General features: G+C 42.7%; 1 protein-coding gene across 8 annotated transcripts in view; it reads right to left on the bottom strand.

Annotated features, from left to right (window-relative positions):
• Window positions 1-19,907, bottom strand: part of LOC144595325 (protocadherin Fat 3-like) — a 588,884-nt gene that overhangs the window by 122,715 nt on the left and 446,262 nt on the right. For all 8 annotated transcript variants that reach the window (XM_078402696.1, XM_078402698.1, XM_078402695.1 and 5 more), the window contains 2 exons: window positions 19,652-19,791; window positions 2,681-2,956 (listed from right to left, as the gene is read on the bottom strand). In XM_078402696.1, the coding sequence (XP_078258822.1) occupies window positions 2,681-2,956; window positions 19,652-19,791 (416 nt within the window). The remainder of the gene's footprint in view (window positions 1-2,680; window positions 2,957-19,651; window positions 19,792-19,907) is intronic.

Raw genomic sequence — 19,907 nt, 5'->3', positions numbered from 1 at the left:
TTGGCATTAGAAAAACCGAAGAAAGATTATTTTACTTACATTCTTCAGTGTGGTTCCAGAAAGCATAGTTCATAATAGTTTTTATATTTGTATTGGTAGAATATTCAATGAACAGTTTTGTTTGTGGTTCCTATTTATGGGCTACTTAAAGCTTGCTGATCTCATAGAGGTATACAAAATCATGAGAGGAATAGATCGGGTAGACGCAGAGTCTCTTGCCCAGAGTGGGGGAATCGAGAACCAGAGGACATAGGTTTGAGGTGTGGGAGGAAAGATTTAGTAAGAACCTGAAGGATGACCTTCACGCAAAGGGTGGTAGGTGTGTGGAATGAGCTCTGCCAGAGGAGGTAGTTGAGGCAGGTACTATCGCGACGTTAAAGAAACATTTGAACAGGTACATGGATAGGACAGGTTTAGAGGGATATGGGCCAAATGCTGGCAGGTGGGACTCTGTGGAGATGGGGCATGTTGGTCGGCGTGGTCAAGTTGGGCCAAAGGGCTTGTTTCCACATTGCAAGACACTATGACTCCAATATTTCAAAATGTATCCACCTATCACTTGCCAGGCTTTGTCCTGCCCCTACCTCTCTTCCAGTTTTTCTTTCCCTACTACAATCAGTCTGAAGAAGGGTTCAGACTGAAACGTCACCTAACTGTGTTTTGCAGAGATGCTGCCTGACCCACTGAGTTCCTCCGGAATTTTATGTCTTTCTTTTAAACAAAACTGAAAGAACTGATGATGGATACTGTCAAGTTGCCCTTAGACGCATGCTATCATCATTCTGGTATTCAGGGTAAAAGCTATTTTATATTTACATTTAGAAGGGAATTTTAATGGATTTTTAGTGGGGTTTATCATCCTCTGTTCTGACATTATTTTACTTGCAGGCAAAGGTACAATAAAAACCAGATGGCCCTGTTAATAGCAATCCGTGGAGCAATTATCATGTTTTAACACACTTATGGTCATTAAATTATTTGAGCAAAACTAATAGTATTTTTTCTTTATTGAACGGATAAAAGAACAAGGTTGCATTCTTTTATTGTATTAAATTAAACTTTTGCGAGTTCTTTTAGGACAATTGACAATACTGGAGGGCTTTTGTTAACTGTGGCTGAAACCATGACGGAAATCGACAGGATTGCCAAATTAAATGTGGCCCTTTTGGAATCAACAAATCACCAAACCATTTAAAACATTTTCACTGTAGTCACATCTAAAGCTGTGTGCCAATGCCTGTTAGTATTGGTTACTAGTAGCCTGATTTAGAAAGAATGGCTTTCAGCCCAAAATGACAAATATCTTCAGTGTAGGAAAACTATTTTACTGGCAAAAGGACAATGGAAAACATATTTGATTGACCTCATACGAGCATTTATGAAACCAAAGCTGGCTCAAGAATTATAAGCTGCTGCAGAGCCAGGAATCTAAATTCAGAGATAACTGCTGACAACATTCAGACTCTAAAGAACTCTTAGTTTTCCCAAAGCTCTCTGTGGGTGCCAACATTCCTGGAGAGCTTAGGAGCAGAACTAGATGTCAACCGTCATGAAACCTGGACAAATGGGAAGGCCTGTGGTCCTTAGCTCCGGCCTTAAATCAATCCTTCAGCTCAGGTTGAGACCCTTCTTCAGACTAGTCAGGGGAAAGGGAAACGAGAGATATAGATGATGATGTGGAGAGATAAAGAACGATGGATGAAAGATACAGTATGCAAGAAAGTAATAATGATATAGGGAAACAGGCCATTGTTAGCTGTTTGTTGGGTGAGAATGAGACGCTGGTGCGACTTGGGTGGGGGAGGGATAGAGAGAGAGGGAATGCCTGGGTTACTTGAAGTTAGATACATCAATATTCATGCCACTGGGGTGTAAGCTGTCCAAGCAAAATATGGGATGCTGATGAGAAACCAGCATCTGCAGTTCCTTCCTACACAAAACCCTGACATTGTCAATTAGAGATCCAGATTATAATACCCTGCTCCTGTAAAACCTAATTGGCTGTTACGCATGGAATTGGCTCAGGAACAAAGCACTGGCAGGATGACTTTGGCACTGGCCCCCAGTAATCTATTTGAAGAGGAACTGCAACTGTGAAATGTAGGTAGCCTTGGGTGTTGTCAGATTGATCGGCATTAAAGCTAAAAAAAGGGGGTTTCTCACTGAGTCACAAGGCTGCCCACAAATACAATTGCAACCTTGGAGGGTCCAATACAAAAAAGCTGAGACCAAGGATGGGCATCTGGTCTCTAGATCAGAAAGAATGTCATCTGGTCTGAAGGTGGTGCAGAAGTCAACTGAACCTATGGTGAATGTCGGCAATGTGTCAAGATCTTGAGTGGAGCAGCAGGGCTGCTACAAACCTCTTGCTCCTTGTGTCTCTGGCCACTTCTCTCTTAAACTAATCACAAGAACAAGGTTGCATTCAATTGAATTGCACACCCACAGTTATGACAGTGTTAGTTACTTCCAAAATAATTCAACCATAATGGATGATAAATGTAACATTCTAAAACCTACAATGCTCACTGATGAAAAGACCAAGGTAAACTTTAGAAGCAGTAGCAGTTGAAAGGTTACTAGAATCGTACAGTGTGCTGCGATTGGGCCTCGGTTTGATGTGCAGAGAATTACTCTCCGAAAGCAAATTCTGGAAGTGGATCAGCAAACATTTACTCACCATGACCGTCAAACTATGCTGTGCCTGAGCTTCATGATCCAGCGTTTCAGCTACGCTCAACCTGCCCGTACTTTGGTCGAGCAGAAATTTCCGCATGCTTTTTGGATCGATACTGCTGTGAATAGAGTAGGTCAGCTTGTTTTTCTCATCCTTGTCCGTGGCTTTAATGTGCAGAATTTCAGTATCCACAGCAGCATCTTCAGAAATGGTCACATCGTAGCTTGGCTGGGAGAACGTTGGACCATTATCATTATTGTCAAGTACTCTTATAAACACCTGCAGGTGAAAACAGGGGATAATTAGCTGGGGATAAAACTCAATTGTTAAGGCAATGTTCTTTTCAGAATAAGGCAAATGATTCAATTTACGCAAATTTGATTATTTATGGTTTGGCATTTTTTTACTGCAGTTAAAAGAATTAAGGAAGTTCTTCAATGTGGTACAAGATTTACAAAAAAAATATCAAGGATACCACAAATGTAAAACACTCAGATCTTGAAACTATAGTGCGTACAATCACGTAAATTAGGAGCAGCAGAGGCCATCTGAACCCTTTAGCCTGCTCCCACTGTACAAGCTCATACTGATGTGATTGCAACTTCATCTTTGACACAAGAACATTCATTTCGCATTAACCCACCATTAATCAATCTCTGCCATGAAAGCATAAAAGGACTACTTCAAAGGAAATGGCTGACAGGACTATGCCACAATTTACTTAAAGGAATGTGAACCTTCCCTCACTTGTCAGATCACCCTGCAACTGATCACTCCAGGCATACATTGAAATACACTGTCTAATTTGTAGTTAATTGATTACCTCTCTCACGTTACAACAAGGTGAAAAGGTGAGGATTTTTAGAAGGGATGCCATGTCTCCACAAGAAATGGTTGCATTAATAGTTGAAATAGAAACAACTGTCAAAATGAATCACGTGGACAAGACAGAGTGATACTAAAGCTGTCCAAAGGAGGAGACTTCAGATTATGTAATGCCTTTTCGGGCCACCACAAAATAGTTTGAAGTTTTTATGCCACAGTTGAAATGTAATCACCAATGCAATACAGGGAGCACTGTGGCCAATTTGTGCTAAGTCAGATCTTACAAACAACATCTTGAATGAGGAATAAATATGCGCCTGCAGACCATGGATAATTACCATGCTCATCTTCAAAATAGACCCATAGTATCTTTTGTCCAATCGAGAGAGTAGGCATTGTGTTGTTTTAATATCTCATCCAGAAGTGTACTCCCTGCTTAGGCAGCACACTAGTTGGGTGGCAGGGTTGTGCACCGGTAGAGTTGCTGCCTTACAGCACCAGAGACCCAGGATCGATCCTGACTACGGGTGTTGCCTGTACTGAGTTTGTACGTTCTCTCTGTGATCGCGTGGGTTTCCCCCCGGGTGCCCCGCTTTCCTCCCACCTCCAAAAGACATACAGGTTTGTAGGTTAATTTTCTTCTGTAAAAAAATGTGAATTGCCCTTAGTGTGTAGGATAGTGCTAATGCATGGGGATCGCTGGTCGGCGTGGGCTCGGTGGGCTGAAGGGTGTGTTTCAGTCATGCATCTCTAAACTGAACTAAAACTAAACTTACCTGGAAATTATAATGGAGATCACAACTCACAATCTTTTGATTACATTTCTGTTGTTAAGTCAGAAAAATGAATGAGGCATGCTAATGAGGTCCTCACATGCTCATAGTGTGTCAAGGAAATGGCACCCACAGCATGAACACACAGCACTTCCCCGTACAGCACGGGACCGTCAGCTCAAATCTTTGGAGTGGAAAATGAATGCTTGGAAGCAAGGGGTACAGCTGACATCTCTGGTTGTGCTTTCCAGGTCAGAAAGGGAAGCTATTTGTTATTTAACAATTTAAAACACCATTGATTATGAACTGGAATTAAAAAAACACAGTCATCGTGTCATACAGCATTGTAACAGGCCCTTCGGTTCAACATGTCCATGCCAACCAAGATGCCCCATCTAAGCTAGTCCGACATGGTCCATATCCCTCTAAATTCCTTACCATGTACCTGTCCAAGTTATTTGAAATGCTGTTGTGGTACCTGCCTCAACTACCTCCTCTGACAGCTCATTTGATACACCCAGCACCCTTAGAGTGAAAGAGTTGCCCCTCAGGTTTTTATAAATCTAGCCCCTCACCATCAACAAATGTCCATTGTTTTTTTATTCCCCTACACTGGATAGAAGACTGTGTACGTTCACCCTATCCCCATTATTACTTGTTTAGACCTCTATAAGCTCACCCTTCAGCTTCTTGCACTCCAAGGAATAAAGTACTAACAATAGACAATAGACAATAGGTGCAGGAGTAGGCAATTCGGCCCTTCGAGCCAGCACCACCATTCAATGTGATCATGGCTGATCATTCTCAATCAGTACCCCGTTCCTGCCTTCTCCCCATACCCCCTGACTCCGCTATCCTTAAGAGCTCTATCTAGCTCTCTCTTGAATGCATTCAGAGAATTGGCCTCCACTGACTTCTGAGGCAGTGAATTCCACAGATTTACAACTCTCTGACTGAAAAAGTTTTTCCTCATCTCCGTTCTAAATGGCCTACCCAGCCCAACTTCTCCATACAGCAGATCCCCTCTAGTCCTGGCAACATCCTTGTGAATCCTTTCTGCACTCTTTCTGGATTAATAACTTCCTTCCTATGGCAGGGTAACCAAAACTGATCACAGTGCTCCAAATATGGCCCCACCAACAACTTGTACAACTGTAATGTAATGCCCCAACTTCTATTTTCAAAACTCTGACTGCAGAAGGCCAATGTACCAAAAACCTTGTTTACTACCCTATCTACATGTGCGGCCACTGTATAACTATAGTCTAAGATCTTTTTGCTCTACTCCCAAGGGCCTCGCCATTCATTGTGAAGGTCCTGGTCTGGTTTGACTTCACAAAATGCAACACTTTGCACTTACCTGCATTAAACTCAATTAGTCATCCCTCAGCCTACTGGCCCAACTAATCAAGAGCCTGCTGTAATTTTTGATAACCATTTTCATGATCTACGATACCATCTACTTCAGCATCACCCGCAAATTTACTAATCATGCCTTGTATTTTCTCATCCAAATCATTGATATAAACCACAAACAACAATGGCCCCCAACACCGATTCCTGAGGCACACCACTTGCCACAGGCCTCCAGTCAAAAAGCACCCTTCCACCACCACCACGAAGGGTTTCCGTATAAAGTGAGCTAACTCTCCCTGATCCCATACTATCTAACCATCCAGAGCAGGCTGCCACGCCGAACCTTGTCAAAGGCTTTGCTGAAGTGCATGTGGACAACATCTACAGCCTTGCCCTCATCAAAAAAAATCATTTTCACATAAGTTAGGCAAAGAAAGACAGACTAGGGTCTTGAAATGGTTGCACTCATTTCTTGTAGAGGTTCTGCCCTTTGGAAAAAATGGACTGAACCCTTTCTGATGTGTTTCACCCCAAAGCTGGGGTCATTTCCCCATCGCATTATGAGCATCATCTTCTGATTTAACAACAGAAATTCCATCAAAAGATTCAAGGCTACTTTCTTCTTCATTAATCTACCGATTAGCAAGGAGTAAGTACATTGTGCAGGGTCATGAACAATATTTGAAAAGAAGTTTCTCTGCTGGAAATTACTTTTTCTCTTCACTACTCTTCCATTTATATTTTATTGCAGAGACAGATGGCTCTGAAGGTGGTTGCTAAATGGGTGCGAAGAAGGTCAGCAGTTCGTGTTACTTCCTCATACGGACCATGGACTCTTGTTCGACCCTGACATTGTGAATGCCTGTACAGTGTTTACCCTTTTTCTTTGACTGTGTGGGTTTCTTCTGGGTGCTTCAGTTTCCTTTCACATCCCAAAGGATATACTGCCTGTTTAACTGGTCAATGGAAATTATTCCTTTCTGTAGTAAATGGTTTAAAAAAAAGTCAAGTTGATGCGCATGTGAGAGAAAATAAATTGCAGGGGATCAGGGAAATAAGGACAGGGGAACAAACTAAAAGGACTGCTCCCTTGGGGTCAGCATGGGTGCAATGAGACGAATGGCCTCCTGTGTTATAAAAAGCTAAGGCACTGTGCACTTGTTTCGATATTTCTTGTCTCAATAGACAATAGACAATAGGTGCAGGAGTAGGCCATTCGGCCCTTCGAGCCAGCACCGCCATTCAATGTGATCATGGCTGATCATTCACAATCAGTACCCCGTCCCTGCCTTCTCCCCATACCCCCTGACTCCTCTATCCTTAAGAGCTCTATCTAGCTCTCTCTTGAATGCATCCAGAGAATTGGCCTCCACTGCCTTCTGAGGCAGTGAATTCCACAGATTTACAACTCTCTGACTGAAAAAGTTTTTACTCATCTCCGTTCTAAATGGCCTACCGCTTATTCTTAAACTGTGGCCCCTGGTTCTGAACTCCCCCAACATTGGGAACATGTTTCCTGCCTCTAACGTGTCCAACCCCTTAATAATCTTATACGTTTCAATAAGATCCCCTCTCATCCTTCTAAATTCAAGTGTATACAAGCCTAACCGCTCCAGTCTTTCCAGTCCAGTCTCCAGGCTCCAACAGGGGTTATTGAGCAATCCAGTCATGGTGTATACTAGGAATGTCAAAAGGAAGGGGGGCAATTTAATCTGCAGTGTTTAAGCATCCTTCAACTCTCTCTTCTCCTTCATTCACTCCCCACTCCATATGTGTCGCGAGCACCTCCCATTTTCCCTTGGTCTGTGTGGCTGCAGTGGAGCAATCAGTTTAAATCTCCCAGCGTGCAGTGGGCAAACGGTTCATCAGTTGCTTACTAATGCTTCTGCATGAGAGGAAACCACAAAAGCAATTTCTTGTATTGATATCCCAATTTGGCGATTGATTTTATTATGAAACCCTGTGTTGTGAAGGGAAAGCCAGTAGCCATTTCATGCACCACAACTGAGCAAAATCAAATTTCTCCACATTTTAGTTTACAAAAAATTGCAAGGAAATGCCCTGAAGCAGAGGCTGAACAGCTCAAATTGTTTTCTGAGAAAGAAAAACATTTTTAGCAGTCTACATACTTTAAGTAACTCCAATAAAATGATGCTTACTGCAGATTGTATTAGACAAAGCCACAAGACACATAGCACCATTACAGGGTATTTTATGATGTTATTCAAAGTCTATCTCGAAGACTTCAATATAAAATATAAAGGTGTTTTGTAAATACACGCACAAAAGTCCCTTCCATCATAAATCAACATGAATAGAGGACAATTTGACTCCAAAGATAACAGAGACGCTCTGAAGAAGGGTCTCGACCCGAAACGTCACCCATTCCTTCTCTCCTGAGATGCTGCCTGACCTGCTGAGTTACTCCAGCATTTTGTGAATAAATCGATTTGTACCAGCATCTGCAGTTATTTTCTTATACGCTCTATATTATTGTTAAGTTCATAAAACACAAGTACCAGATTTTTATTATGCATTCACTAATATCTTAAATTGACAATTTGATAAAGAACTCAAAAATATTATTGCCTAAAAATAAGCAATGAAGGGATGAGTTTTTTTTATGTGGCCTAAACTGCTTCCAGCTATTTATGACCTGCCAATCAAAACAGACATTTCAATACGAAGAAATAATAACTTTTCCATTGAACGTATTTGAAAACAAAATAGCAAATGTTTTACAGATTTATTGTATTTACTATTTAACAAGTTTAGGATTAACTTTAGAAAGATTTTTCTAAAACAGCAATCATTCCATATTTCTTTTCATCAGCATATTACAGTGCTGATTCTCCTTGTTGGACAGAACTGATTGCAGATAATAAACTTGAATGGAATTAACTGAAGTCAGGAATTGATCAGAGTTGAAATTTAATGTAAAGAAGGAAGGGTGCTGCCTTTGCACCTCCCACAAGTGCAATGATTCTGGCAATAAGCCTTTAAATTGTAACTGGTCCACTGTGAAAGTTACTCTTTTTTTCTGGGCAAAACTGCAGACATAGAGTGAAGCTAACTCATTGACTAACTCATTGCAACAAACTAAATAGCAAAAAAAAAAGTGAACAATTAGAAACTATAGGCAATTGAATGCAATAAGCACAATTTGATGAAATGGAAGATCAGGTGATGAATGTCAGCTGCACCATGCAGTGGTTTGTGGAGTCCACTGTGATCGCCGGTAACTTCATCTATAGCAAATGTTCGCATCTTAAGGAAATCCAGCTCACAGAGCAAAAATGTGTGTGTAAAGTTTAATGCCGGAGTGGTTAAAATCCTTTGGTTATGCTGTGGCCTGGTTTTGAAAATTGGTCAAGACACACATGTGACAACTAGTTAGATGGGTATGGGGACAGCGGATGTAATGATTCAGGAACCTCAGCCTGTCCAAGAGATATGTAGATATGGGTACATGTTTGCAGGTGAATTAAGACCAAGGATAGGAAGGCAAATCTAATCAGTGAAGGAGAGCAGTCAGAAATGGGGGAGAGAAAAATAATGTAGCACAGCTAATGGCGGTATAGTCATAGGATGTCTGCTTTTCTCACCAGCCAAGAGTGAATGTCCCAAAGGCTGTTGGCTAAATAGTATAAGAAAATAACTGCAGATGCTGGTACAAATCGAAGGTATTTATTCACAAAATGCTGGAGTAACTCAGCAGGTCAGGCAGCATCTCGGGAGAGAAGGAATGGGTGACGTTTTGGGTCGAGACCCTTCTTCAGGCTGTGTGGTAACAGGGTAAACCTCATATCATTGGGCCAGGGAACAGCTTAAAGCGGTAAGGGGAGGATCCAGTTGTAATCCATGCAGGATCTAACCAGATAAACAGAATTGTAATAAAACTGGGATGAAGGACAATGAGGAGATGGAGGACCATTACAACAACTAGAAATATGAGCATAGTAATCTTGATTTTCTTTTACCTGAGGTAAATGCAAACTGGCAAGGTGTTGAATGAACCTGTTAAGTGCATGGTTCAAAGAGTGGCATGGGAGGAGAGGTTGTGGGACAGTCAGGGTTTAAATCAATGATAAAATATTGATTTGAAAAAAAGGATGAGGTCATATCCCTCAGGGAAAATGTATAATGTCTGAGGGTACAGGTTTAAACGAAAGAGTGAGAAGTTTAGAAAGGATTAGACTCTAATCATTAGAGGATGATCTTTTTTCCACCAGAGGGAATCTCTGGTTTATTGCTTGGGGAAGTGCTGGGCTGAGACTCCCATAAAGTATCTAGATGAACCATCACATCACCAAGTCATAGAATGCTGCGAGCCAAGTGCTAGAAAATGGGATTTGTTTAGAAGTAGAAAAGAATAAAAAAATCTACTGGCACTGGAAATCTGAAATTAAAATTGAAAATGATGGAATTACTCAGGAGGCCAGACAACTTCTGTGGGAAGGGAAAAAGTGTTAACATTTCAGATTGATTCTTCATCAGAACAGGGAATAGATGGATACTCAATAGACTGCATGGATATGTGTAGGAAGGAACTGCAGAAGTTGGTTTAAATCGAAGATAGACACAAAATGCTGGAGTAACTCAGCGGGACAGGCAGCATCCCTGGAGGGAAGGAATGGGTGACGTTTCAAGACCCTTCTTCAGTCTGCATGGATATGGTGGGCGATGGGCCAGTTTCTGAGGTGCATAACTCTATGACAAGATAGTAGTTTGGTTAGTGATAAGAACAATGACAGTGATAAGAGACAGAGGCCCCGAAGTTCATTAATATCACAGGGGATTTAATAGTTCATTATGGGGTGGGCCAAAACTATTTTGTCCATGAGAATCTCCCATCCAGTGGCACTATTAAAAACTTAGGGTCCAATGACAGACGCATGTCAAGCATGTTGGACAACTCTCCCCAGCAATGGCCATTCAGTGTTGCTGGGGATAGAGTGCCTGGATTTTTGTTTAGTTTAGTTTAGAGATTCAGCACGGAAACAGACCCTTTGGCCCACTGGGTCCAAGCTAATCATTGATCATCTATTCACACTAGTTCTATGTTATCCCAGTTACTCATCCACTTCCTATACACTAGGGGCAAGTTACAGAGGCCAGTAAATGTCCTTATTCACAAAATGCTGGAGTAACTCAGCAGGTCAGGCAGCATCTCAGGAGAGAAGGAACGAGCGACGTTTCGGGTCGAGACCCTTCTTCCGTCTGAAGAAGGGTCTCGACCCGAAACGGCGCACATTCCTTCTCTCCTGAGATGCTGCCTGACCTGCTGAGTTACTCCAGCATTTTGTGAATAAATACCTTCGATTTGTACCAGCATCTGCAGTTATTTTCTTATACTACCAGTAAATTTACTAATCCATACATCTTTGGGATGTGGGAGGTAACCGGAATGCCTGAAGAAAACCCACACAGTCACAGGGAGAACGTACAAACTCCACACAGACAAAACCAGGATTGAACCTGGTTCCCCAGCGCTGTAAGGCAGCAGCTCTAATGCTGTGCCATTCTGGGGGGAGGTAGTGGCCTGGTGTTCGTCTGTGCGGTCACGGGGTATGAGGAAGTGTCCGTGAGCCGGCGCTTGGCCTCAGCACAATAGAGGTCAGCCTGCCAGACTACAACGGCACTTCCTTTGTCGGACGGTTTAATGACAATGCAGAGATTGTTGCGATTGAGCGGAGGGGTGTGCATTCAGAGGGGGTGCGATTGGAGTGGGTGAGGAGAGTGATGTTTGATGTCCTGCCGGCAGTTAGAAATAAAGAGGACCAGAGAGGGGAGAAGGCCAGCAGGGGAAGTCCAGGAGGGGGAGAAATATTGGAGATGGGAGAAGGGGTCATCACCTGGTGGTGAGGACTCCTTCCCATAGAAAGAAGCCCGGAAGTTGAGCTGATGAAAGGTAGCTCTACATCATGCGAACCTGGAACTCATTCAAGTGGAGGTGGAGGAGAATAAATGTAAGGCCTCTGTTGAGGACAGACCGTTCTGTATCGGAAAGAGGAAGGTCAGCTGAGATTGTAAAAACACAACAGGGAGTGAGAAGGATGGAAGGAGGCTCGGGTGAGGTAGTTTGGGGGATGATGGGGGTTCAGAAAGGAGGGGAGTATGTAGGAGTGGTGCACGGGTGGGAGGTAGCAGTGGTGGTCAGGTTTAAAGAGGGATAATGGCCACAGGACCCAGTGGTACCATCATAGAGGTATATACAGGGGAGCAATGGGACCCAGGAGAGTTAACAAGAGAGAGACTATGTGACATTTCTCCCCCTTCGTCCACTAAAAGTCAGTTAGCCAGTTACACAGTTTGCAACGATGTATTCGTCTTGAGATCACACCATCTCTAGCCAACAATCGGCCTATCAGAGAACCTCCTTGCCGAGGTCAACTGCTGCCAACTCCAATTTGCCTGTGTTTTTTCTTACTTCCAATTTCATACCACCCCCACCCCTCTCCATGGCTCCACCACAATCAGTCTGATTAAGGGTGGGTCACCTATCCATTTTCTTCAGAGATGCTGCCTGACCTTGCTGAGTTGCTCTAGCATTTTGTGTCTATCTTTGGTATAAACCAGCATCGGCAGTTCCTTTTTTATTATTTTCTACACGTGTAGTGTTGCATTAAAATAGTTCTTTGTGTATGAATTCCAATGGCAAGTGTTTCATATAAATAATGCATTTGTAAACAAAGTCAATTCAAAAAGAAATGGTTTAAAAAAACCACTCATGTTAAAGCTTCTCAACCTAAATCCATGAAAGATTCATGACAAATTGAATGAACTAATGTCATAAATCATGAGCTTATTGGTATTAGAGAGATGTCTTTGCAATAGGAGTGAACAAAATATTCCAGGGTGCTCAATATTTAGTATTTGGACAGAATGGTCAAGAAAGAGAGGACCCTTGATAATGAAGGACAACACAAGGTTGTTGCAAAAGGTTGTGAAGGAAGATCTTTGCCTGGAGAAACAAAACAGAATATGAATGAAGTCAAGAGATAACAAGGTTATACAAGGTTGACTGGTTCACACACAGCTTACAGCCACAGTATTGTGTTCAAGATAGGGCACAAAATGCTGGAGTAACTCAGCGGGACAGGCATAATCTCTGGAGAGAAGGAATGGGTGATGTCTCGGGTCGAGACCCTTCTTCAGACTGTCTGACCCATATCTTTACTCCAGCAATGCTCGGGCCTCCACAAGCGACTCTATTGGCTCCTCGTGTCTATCTTCGGTTTAAACCAGCATTGCAGTTCCTTCCTGCACACTAAGTATTGTGCTCAGATTTGGTCATCTTGCTATAAAAAGGATGTCATTAAGCTGGAAGCAGGGCAGAGAAGTTTTACGAGAATATTGCCAGGTCTCAATGGTCTGATACCTAGGGCTTTAATCCTTGTAGTGTAAGAGGCTGAGACGTGATCTTATAGAGTTGTATAAAATAATGAGCGGAATAGATAGAGCAAATGAAAACAGTCTTTTACCCTAGTTAGGGGGATCAAGAACCAGACAACATAGTTTTATGGTGAGTCGGGCAAGTGTTAATAGGAACCTGAGGAGCAACTTTTTCACTCAGAATGGTGGGTGTATGTAACGAGCTGCCAGGGGAGGTAGTTGAGGCAGGTGCTATATCAGGATTTAAAAGACACTTGTACAGCTACATAATAGGAAAGATTTAGAGGGTCAACCTTTGGCAAATGGGACTAGCTTAGATGGGCCATCTTGGTTGACACGGATGAGTTGGGCTGAATGAGTTTCTGTGCTCTATGCTTACAAACTCTCTCCATACAAGACAAAGTTCTAATGGCATTCTTTTGATGCAATTATAAATATTCAGCTACCGTTCACCGATCCAAACTTTCCGCCTTACAATGCATTCATCTTAAAATCCTTACTTCCAATCCTCATCTCCTTTAACCTCTGGGCAAAAGTGGCTCAGACAACCACAGTACTTTTTAATATTGATCTCAGGTTTTCATCCAAAGAGATGTGATGAGAATAGAACTAAATACTACTAGAAAGTGAAATTTTATTCAAAAGCCTGGACTTACAAATTATTTATAGGAAATCTTATACCGTGAAGAAGCCAGCACTGAAAGTTGAAGTATGTACAATTATTAGATGGTAATGTGCACACTGGAGATAACCTGTTACCCTTGAACATGTGTTATGACTGAAAAATGAATTCAAGGATTTAGATGAATCAAGATCGAACTGAATAGTTAAGGAACATGAGTGGCCTTGATGAGCATACTTCAGCCTGTTATTATATATCTTAAAACATTTGATTTCCTTTGTGCCTTACTTTCTGGGGGTTATTTTTCATATTCTGCTCACAGTTTCTGTAAAACCAGATTTTTCTTCTTGCAATTCAGAGAGAGAAAACAATCATGAATAGCAATCTCAAGGGAAGGTCAGGAGGGACAAAGGGATGTGGTGAGAGGGTCTCAGTCAGTTGCTGGAAATTAAGCGGGGGTTGTGACTGGGATATTGGGGGACCCCAAAAAAGACCTGTAACAATATTTGGCTTGGGCAGCTTTCAACCCAGCGGTATGAATGATTTCTCTAACTTCAAGTAGCCCTTGCTTTCCCTCTTTCTCTCTTTTCCTCTTTCCATCACCTCCCACATCCTAGTTCTCCAACAAGTCTGACTGCGCTCCTAATTAAATGTTATCTTTATATGCCTCATTGTCACCTTCCCCTAGCCAACAATGATCCCTAATCCTACGTTTTCCTTGAACTTTGTTCCCTTTGATATTTCGTTTTACACCTGACCATTCCATGTCTCTGTGTCTCCCTCTCCCCTGACTCTCACTGTGAAGAAGGGTCTGGACCTGAAATGTTACCCATTCCTTCTATCCACAGATGCTACCTGTCCCCCTGAGTTACTCTGTTCCAGCATTTTGTGTCTATCTTCTGTAATAAAGTTGTTTTTTTGTGGCTCCCAGAGGCAAGCCCTGGCCAGGCAGTGGTGCTGCAGCAGGCCTTTCATACCTTGTAAAGTCTGGCTTCCTTACAAGTGGCGTTGCGGTGCGGCTCGGCCGCAGGACTTTTCATCGCTGGTGCGGCTCGGCCGCTGGACTTAACATCGCCCGGTGCGGCTCGGCCGTGGGACTTAGCTGCGCAAGGCTCGGTCGCGGGGCCTTCCATCGCCCGGCTCGGCCGCGAGACGTTTCAGCGCCCGGTGCGACTCGGCCGCGGGGACTTCCACCCCCTTGCGGGGACTGTGCGGGTCGGTCGGGGACGAGCTGTCTGTCCGTGGGCGTGGGGAAGAGAGTGGAAGTTTTGTTGCCTCCATCACAGTGAGGGGGTGTTTGGAGTCACTGTGATGGACGTTTGTGTTGGGGTTATGTGTCTTGTGTTCTTTTTTGTGTGACTGCTATGTAGTTTCGTTCGGTACCTTGGTACCGAATGACAAATAAAGCTCTGTTGAACTGTTGAACTGTTAGTTAGCCCTGGTGATTGTTTGTGAGATTCCCAGGGCTGCATTGCATCACATGCTGTAGGAATGAACTGCAGATGCTGGTTGAAACCGAAAATAGACACAAAAAGCAGGACAGGCAGCATCTCTGGATAGAAGGAATGGGTGATGTTTTGGGCAATGCAATGTCCCTGATATTGGCTCCCTCACATTATTTATTACACATTCATTTGTTTTTAGACTTGAAAGTGGCATCAGACAGAATCTAACATCATTCTGTATTTGTACCTAGTATTGTTATCTGTGGCTTTCATGCCTTGTGACTCCAATCTTTGACACAAAATTAATCTGATTTGATAGGAACATATCAAGGCTGAAAATAACACAGATTAACATGCCAGACTATGAAATTTAAAAGACATCAATTCAAGAAACTTTGTTCTTCTTTACATTGGGATGTCAAAAATTACTCCAAAAAAAAATCGAAGACTATCTTGGGTCACAGCAATTGCTAAAGTCTGAATGCCAATCATCATTAAAAATGCAATTCACAGACAACTGCAATTGATTCCTCCTTTTTTTTTTCCAGACAATGTGTCCTCAGTAGTTTTAATGTCACAGTCAGCCCCCTGAATCTTGCCAACATAGCATTTTTCATTTACTAACTTATACATTGAACATGATTTCCTTTCGTAATGTTACTGAAATATTGAGGGAAGGTTGGGCAAATGGGGGTTAAAAACGATCACTCTTCATTTTATTTTGTTGGGGAAAATGATAACCCAAATAATAGCAATGTGCCAATGATCAGGTCAGCCATGATCTCGTTATACAGTGGAGCAGACTCAAGGAGGTTGGCAGTCAAACCCTTCTTATGATGATCAGATGGAAGATGACTTTGCTCTACTCTTGGTGTTAACTGGGAAGTTATTTAGGGTTTCTTATGCTTAGACACAAAATGCTGAAGTAACTCAGCAGGACAGGCAACATGTCTGGGTAGAAGGAATGGGTGACGTTTTGGGATGAGACCCTTCTTCAGACTGAGAGTCTTTTCTAACGGTCTTATTCTCTCTCTCCGATCCAAAATCCACTGATCTATGATGGTCTTGATCTTTGTCAAGAATACGAGGTAGCTTCTTGGTGCTCACATTAATGAGTGAATACTGGAGCTACCAGGAAGGCAGCCATGTTCCTGCCTATTGAGAAAGGGAATCTCACCCAACCTTTCCATCCTTAAAGGTATTTAATTGTCATAGTAATGTTCAGCAAAAGAGCATCACAACAAATATTTTCTGCATTGGTTAGCTTTAATTTCAAACTTTCCAGCAGGTTTTAGAAAAGTGTTTCACTTTTCGATGCTTTCATCATGCTGACTAAGATCAACTGACCCCTGAACTGAGACATAGTCTGACATTTTCCTGGACTATCTAAGTGACTAAATCACTGCTGTAACTACCTGAGCTATCAGGAGCCTAAAGCTCTCATGCTTTTGAATTTCAAAATAAAATTGTAACATATCCTTGACAATTTCAGATTTTGGAGGCCAATCAGTCAATTTGTGCATGATGTTTGTGTCTGCCACCCCATATGTTGAAGATTATACTGGATTTAATATAGTTTTTTCCTCAGCTTTTTGTAAAGGCGACTGCCACACTCAACTTATGCATCCTTGGTATTTCAATAGACAATAGACATTAGGTGCAGGAGGAGGCCATTCGGCCCTTCGAGCCAGCACCGCCATTCAATGTGATCATGGCTGATCATTCTCAATCAGTACCCCGTTCCTGCCTTCTCCCCATACCCTCTGACTCCGCTATCCTTAAGAGCTCTATCCAGCTCTCTCTTGAATGCATTCAGAGAATTGGCCTCCACTGCCTTCTGAGGCAGAGAATTCCACAGATTCACAACTCTCTGACTGAAAAAGTTTTTCCTCATCTCAGTTCTAAATGGCCTACCCCTTATTCTTAAACTGTGGCCCCTTGTTCTGGACTCCCCCAACATTGGGAACATGTTTCCCGTTTCATTCTCAGTCCCATTTAACAATGCGATGCACATTCCATGGTAGAGCAAAATATGACATGGACAATATCCATGGTGTTCAATAGTTTGATTTTATAAATATCTAGCTGAGAGCTATTTCCCCCAAAGGACTATTTATGGTCTATTATTATATTTGATCTGAGAAGTCAACATTTATACACCGGCAATAGGAACAAGTGTAAAATGAAATTCTTTTAATTCTTCAAGTTATGATCACTTGGAACACACTTCATGAAGAAGTTGTGGAAACTGACTCAATGTAACCATCAAAAGGGAGCCTGATAAATGATTGAATAGGAACAATTTGTCAGTGCATTGAGAAGCAACATGAGGAAAGCTTCTTGCTGGCTTTCAAACTGTGACCATATGTATGCTGTAAGTTTCTATAACACAAACCTATATCCTGTACAGCAGATTGTGCCACATGAAAAGCCTTTATCCATTAGAGAGGTAATGTCTGGACAGTTAGATGTTCCATGCCAAGAGAATTGTCATTGTTTGATCCAACTGCTCAAGTACTAAGCAATTTAAGTCACAACCAGATGCTTATTAAGGGTGGCCATTATTCTAACCGGCTTCCTTGGTTTCAGGTTTCTGGGAGTCCAAATTTATTGAATTCCATATCACAGCTTGTAGCCAAAATTCATAAATGCTGGGTTGCTCATTCTGAAGTATAGAGTGCCATTCTTGCCTTATTAAACCACAATCCTTGCAATACTCCTCCTGTAGCTATCCTTTATTACAATAAGACGGCGGCGCTGCACAAGCAGCTGCGGCTCACCTGCAGTCCGTTTGTCTTTTGTTGTTTCCTTCTACAGTTGTACCGGGCCCTGGTGAGACCGCACCTGGAGTACTGCGTGCAGTTTTGGTCTCCAAATTTGAGGAAGGATATTCTTGCTATTGAGGGCGTGCAGCGTAGGTTCACTAGGTTAATTCCCGGAATGGCGGGACTGTCGTATTTTGAAAGGCTGGAGCAATTAGGCTTGTATACACTGGAATTTAGAAGGATGAGGGGGGATCTTATTGAAACATATAAGATAATTAGGGGATTGAGACACATTAGAGGCAGGAAACATGTTCCCAATGTTGGGGGAGTCCAGAACAAGGGGCCACAGTTTAAGAATAAGGGGTAGGCCATTTAGAACGGAGATGAGGAAGACCTTTTTCAGTCAGAGAGTGGTGAAGGTGTGGAATTCTCTGCCTCAGAAGGCGGTGGAGGCCAGTTCGTTGGATGCTTTCAAGAGAGAGCTGGATAGAGCTCTTAAGGATAGCGGAGTGAGCGGGTATGGGGAGAAGGCAGGAACGGGGTACTGATTGAGAGTGATCAGCCATGATCGCATTGAATGGCGGTGCTGGCTCGAAGGGCTGAATGGCCTACTCCTGCACCTATTGTCTATTGTCTATTGTCTTAATTGTAGTGTTTAGATGTGATGTAGTGTTTTTTGTGGTTGTGTACTATGTGTGTGTGGGGGAAACTGTAAAATTGTCTTCCAAACGGAGACCCGACCTTTTTTTCTGGGTCGTGTGTCCGTTCCCGCTGCGGCCTACCATCGGCCAAACACCTGGAGCTGGTGGCCTCCACCTAGGACCACCTGGGGCTCTGGTTCGCAGAGCCCGCAGACCGGACTTACCATCTGCGGAGCTGGCTGCCTTCGGAGGCTGTGGTGGCGCTACGAGTGCGGCTGCGACTCGCCTTAGGAGGCTCCGGAGGCTTTGGCCGTGGGCCGCGTGGATATCGGAAGCTCGCAGGCCCTGCCCTGAGTGGGGGCCGACATCGGGAGCTCCGGCAGCGGCAGCGCCCGCCCCGAATCGCGGGGCTTGGGTCGGCTGGCCGAGGACCTTTCACCATCCAGCGCGGCCTGAAATAGGCCACAGGATTTTCTCCGCCCGGCGGGGGCTTCAATGTCGGGAGCCCCGACGTGGCAAGTTCAACAGCCTGACCGTGGGAGAAGACGGCAGGGGAAGAGAAATTACATTCTGGCCTTCCATCACAGTGAGGAGGTGACTGGAGGAGACTCACTGTGATGGATGTTTCTCTATTTTTTGTTTTGTGTTGGTTTGTGATTGTGTGTGTTGTTGCTTATTTTTATTGCTCTTATTGTTGGACTGTGGGTAACAGAATTTCATCCAAAAGACTTGTTTTATTGGATGACAATAAAGGCTATTCTGTGTCTGATTCTGAAATATTACAGATATGTCATACTCTACACTTCTATGCATACTGTACGTATTATTACACATAAACACACCTGTGCATCCATAAATGCAGATTGGTTCAATGAACAGCTGAGAAGTAATATCAGAATGAAAAAAAATGATGCTCTATGGAAAAACAAATTCTCACCTGTGAAATAGAACTCACCTCTTCAGGCTCCATTATTAACATGTACGCAAGATTCCTAATCAGTGGTATTTTCTTGTAATTTAGAACCAAAAGGTTGATGGCATCTTCTCATTAAAAATACATTACACTGCTAATTTAAAGTATCAATTAAAAAGGGGAACCATTAATAGGCTAGGAAATAACAAACACCAAAATCATTAATTTGCGTGTTTTACCTGTGTGACAACTGAGTTAGTTCCATCCGTGGCTTCCACAGTCATATTATAAGTTGCCCTGTGCTCAGTATCCAGTTGCTTTGCAATAACAATGGTGCCAATGCCCTTCTCTATTTCAAATGCACTGTCATAATTTCCACCTGCAAAATGCAAATTGGTGTAAGCACAGCCCTCTGATGTAGGCACAGGTAATACATTGAAAAAGGCAACATCTTTTTATTTTTCCAGTTTTAAAAATCCAAAATCTTACCATATT

The sequence above is a fragment of the Rhinoraja longicauda genome, chromosome 7, assembly GCF_053455715.1.
Source record: "Rhinoraja longicauda isolate Sanriku21f chromosome 7, sRhiLon1.1, whole genome shotgun sequence".
In the NCBI taxonomy this organism is placed as follows: Eukaryota; Metazoa; Chordata; class Chondrichthyes; order Rajiformes; family Arhynchobatidae; genus Rhinoraja; species Rhinoraja longicauda.
The sequence above is the reverse complement of the archived record's forward strand: the minus strand, read 5'-3'. Positions and strand labels throughout refer to the sequence as shown.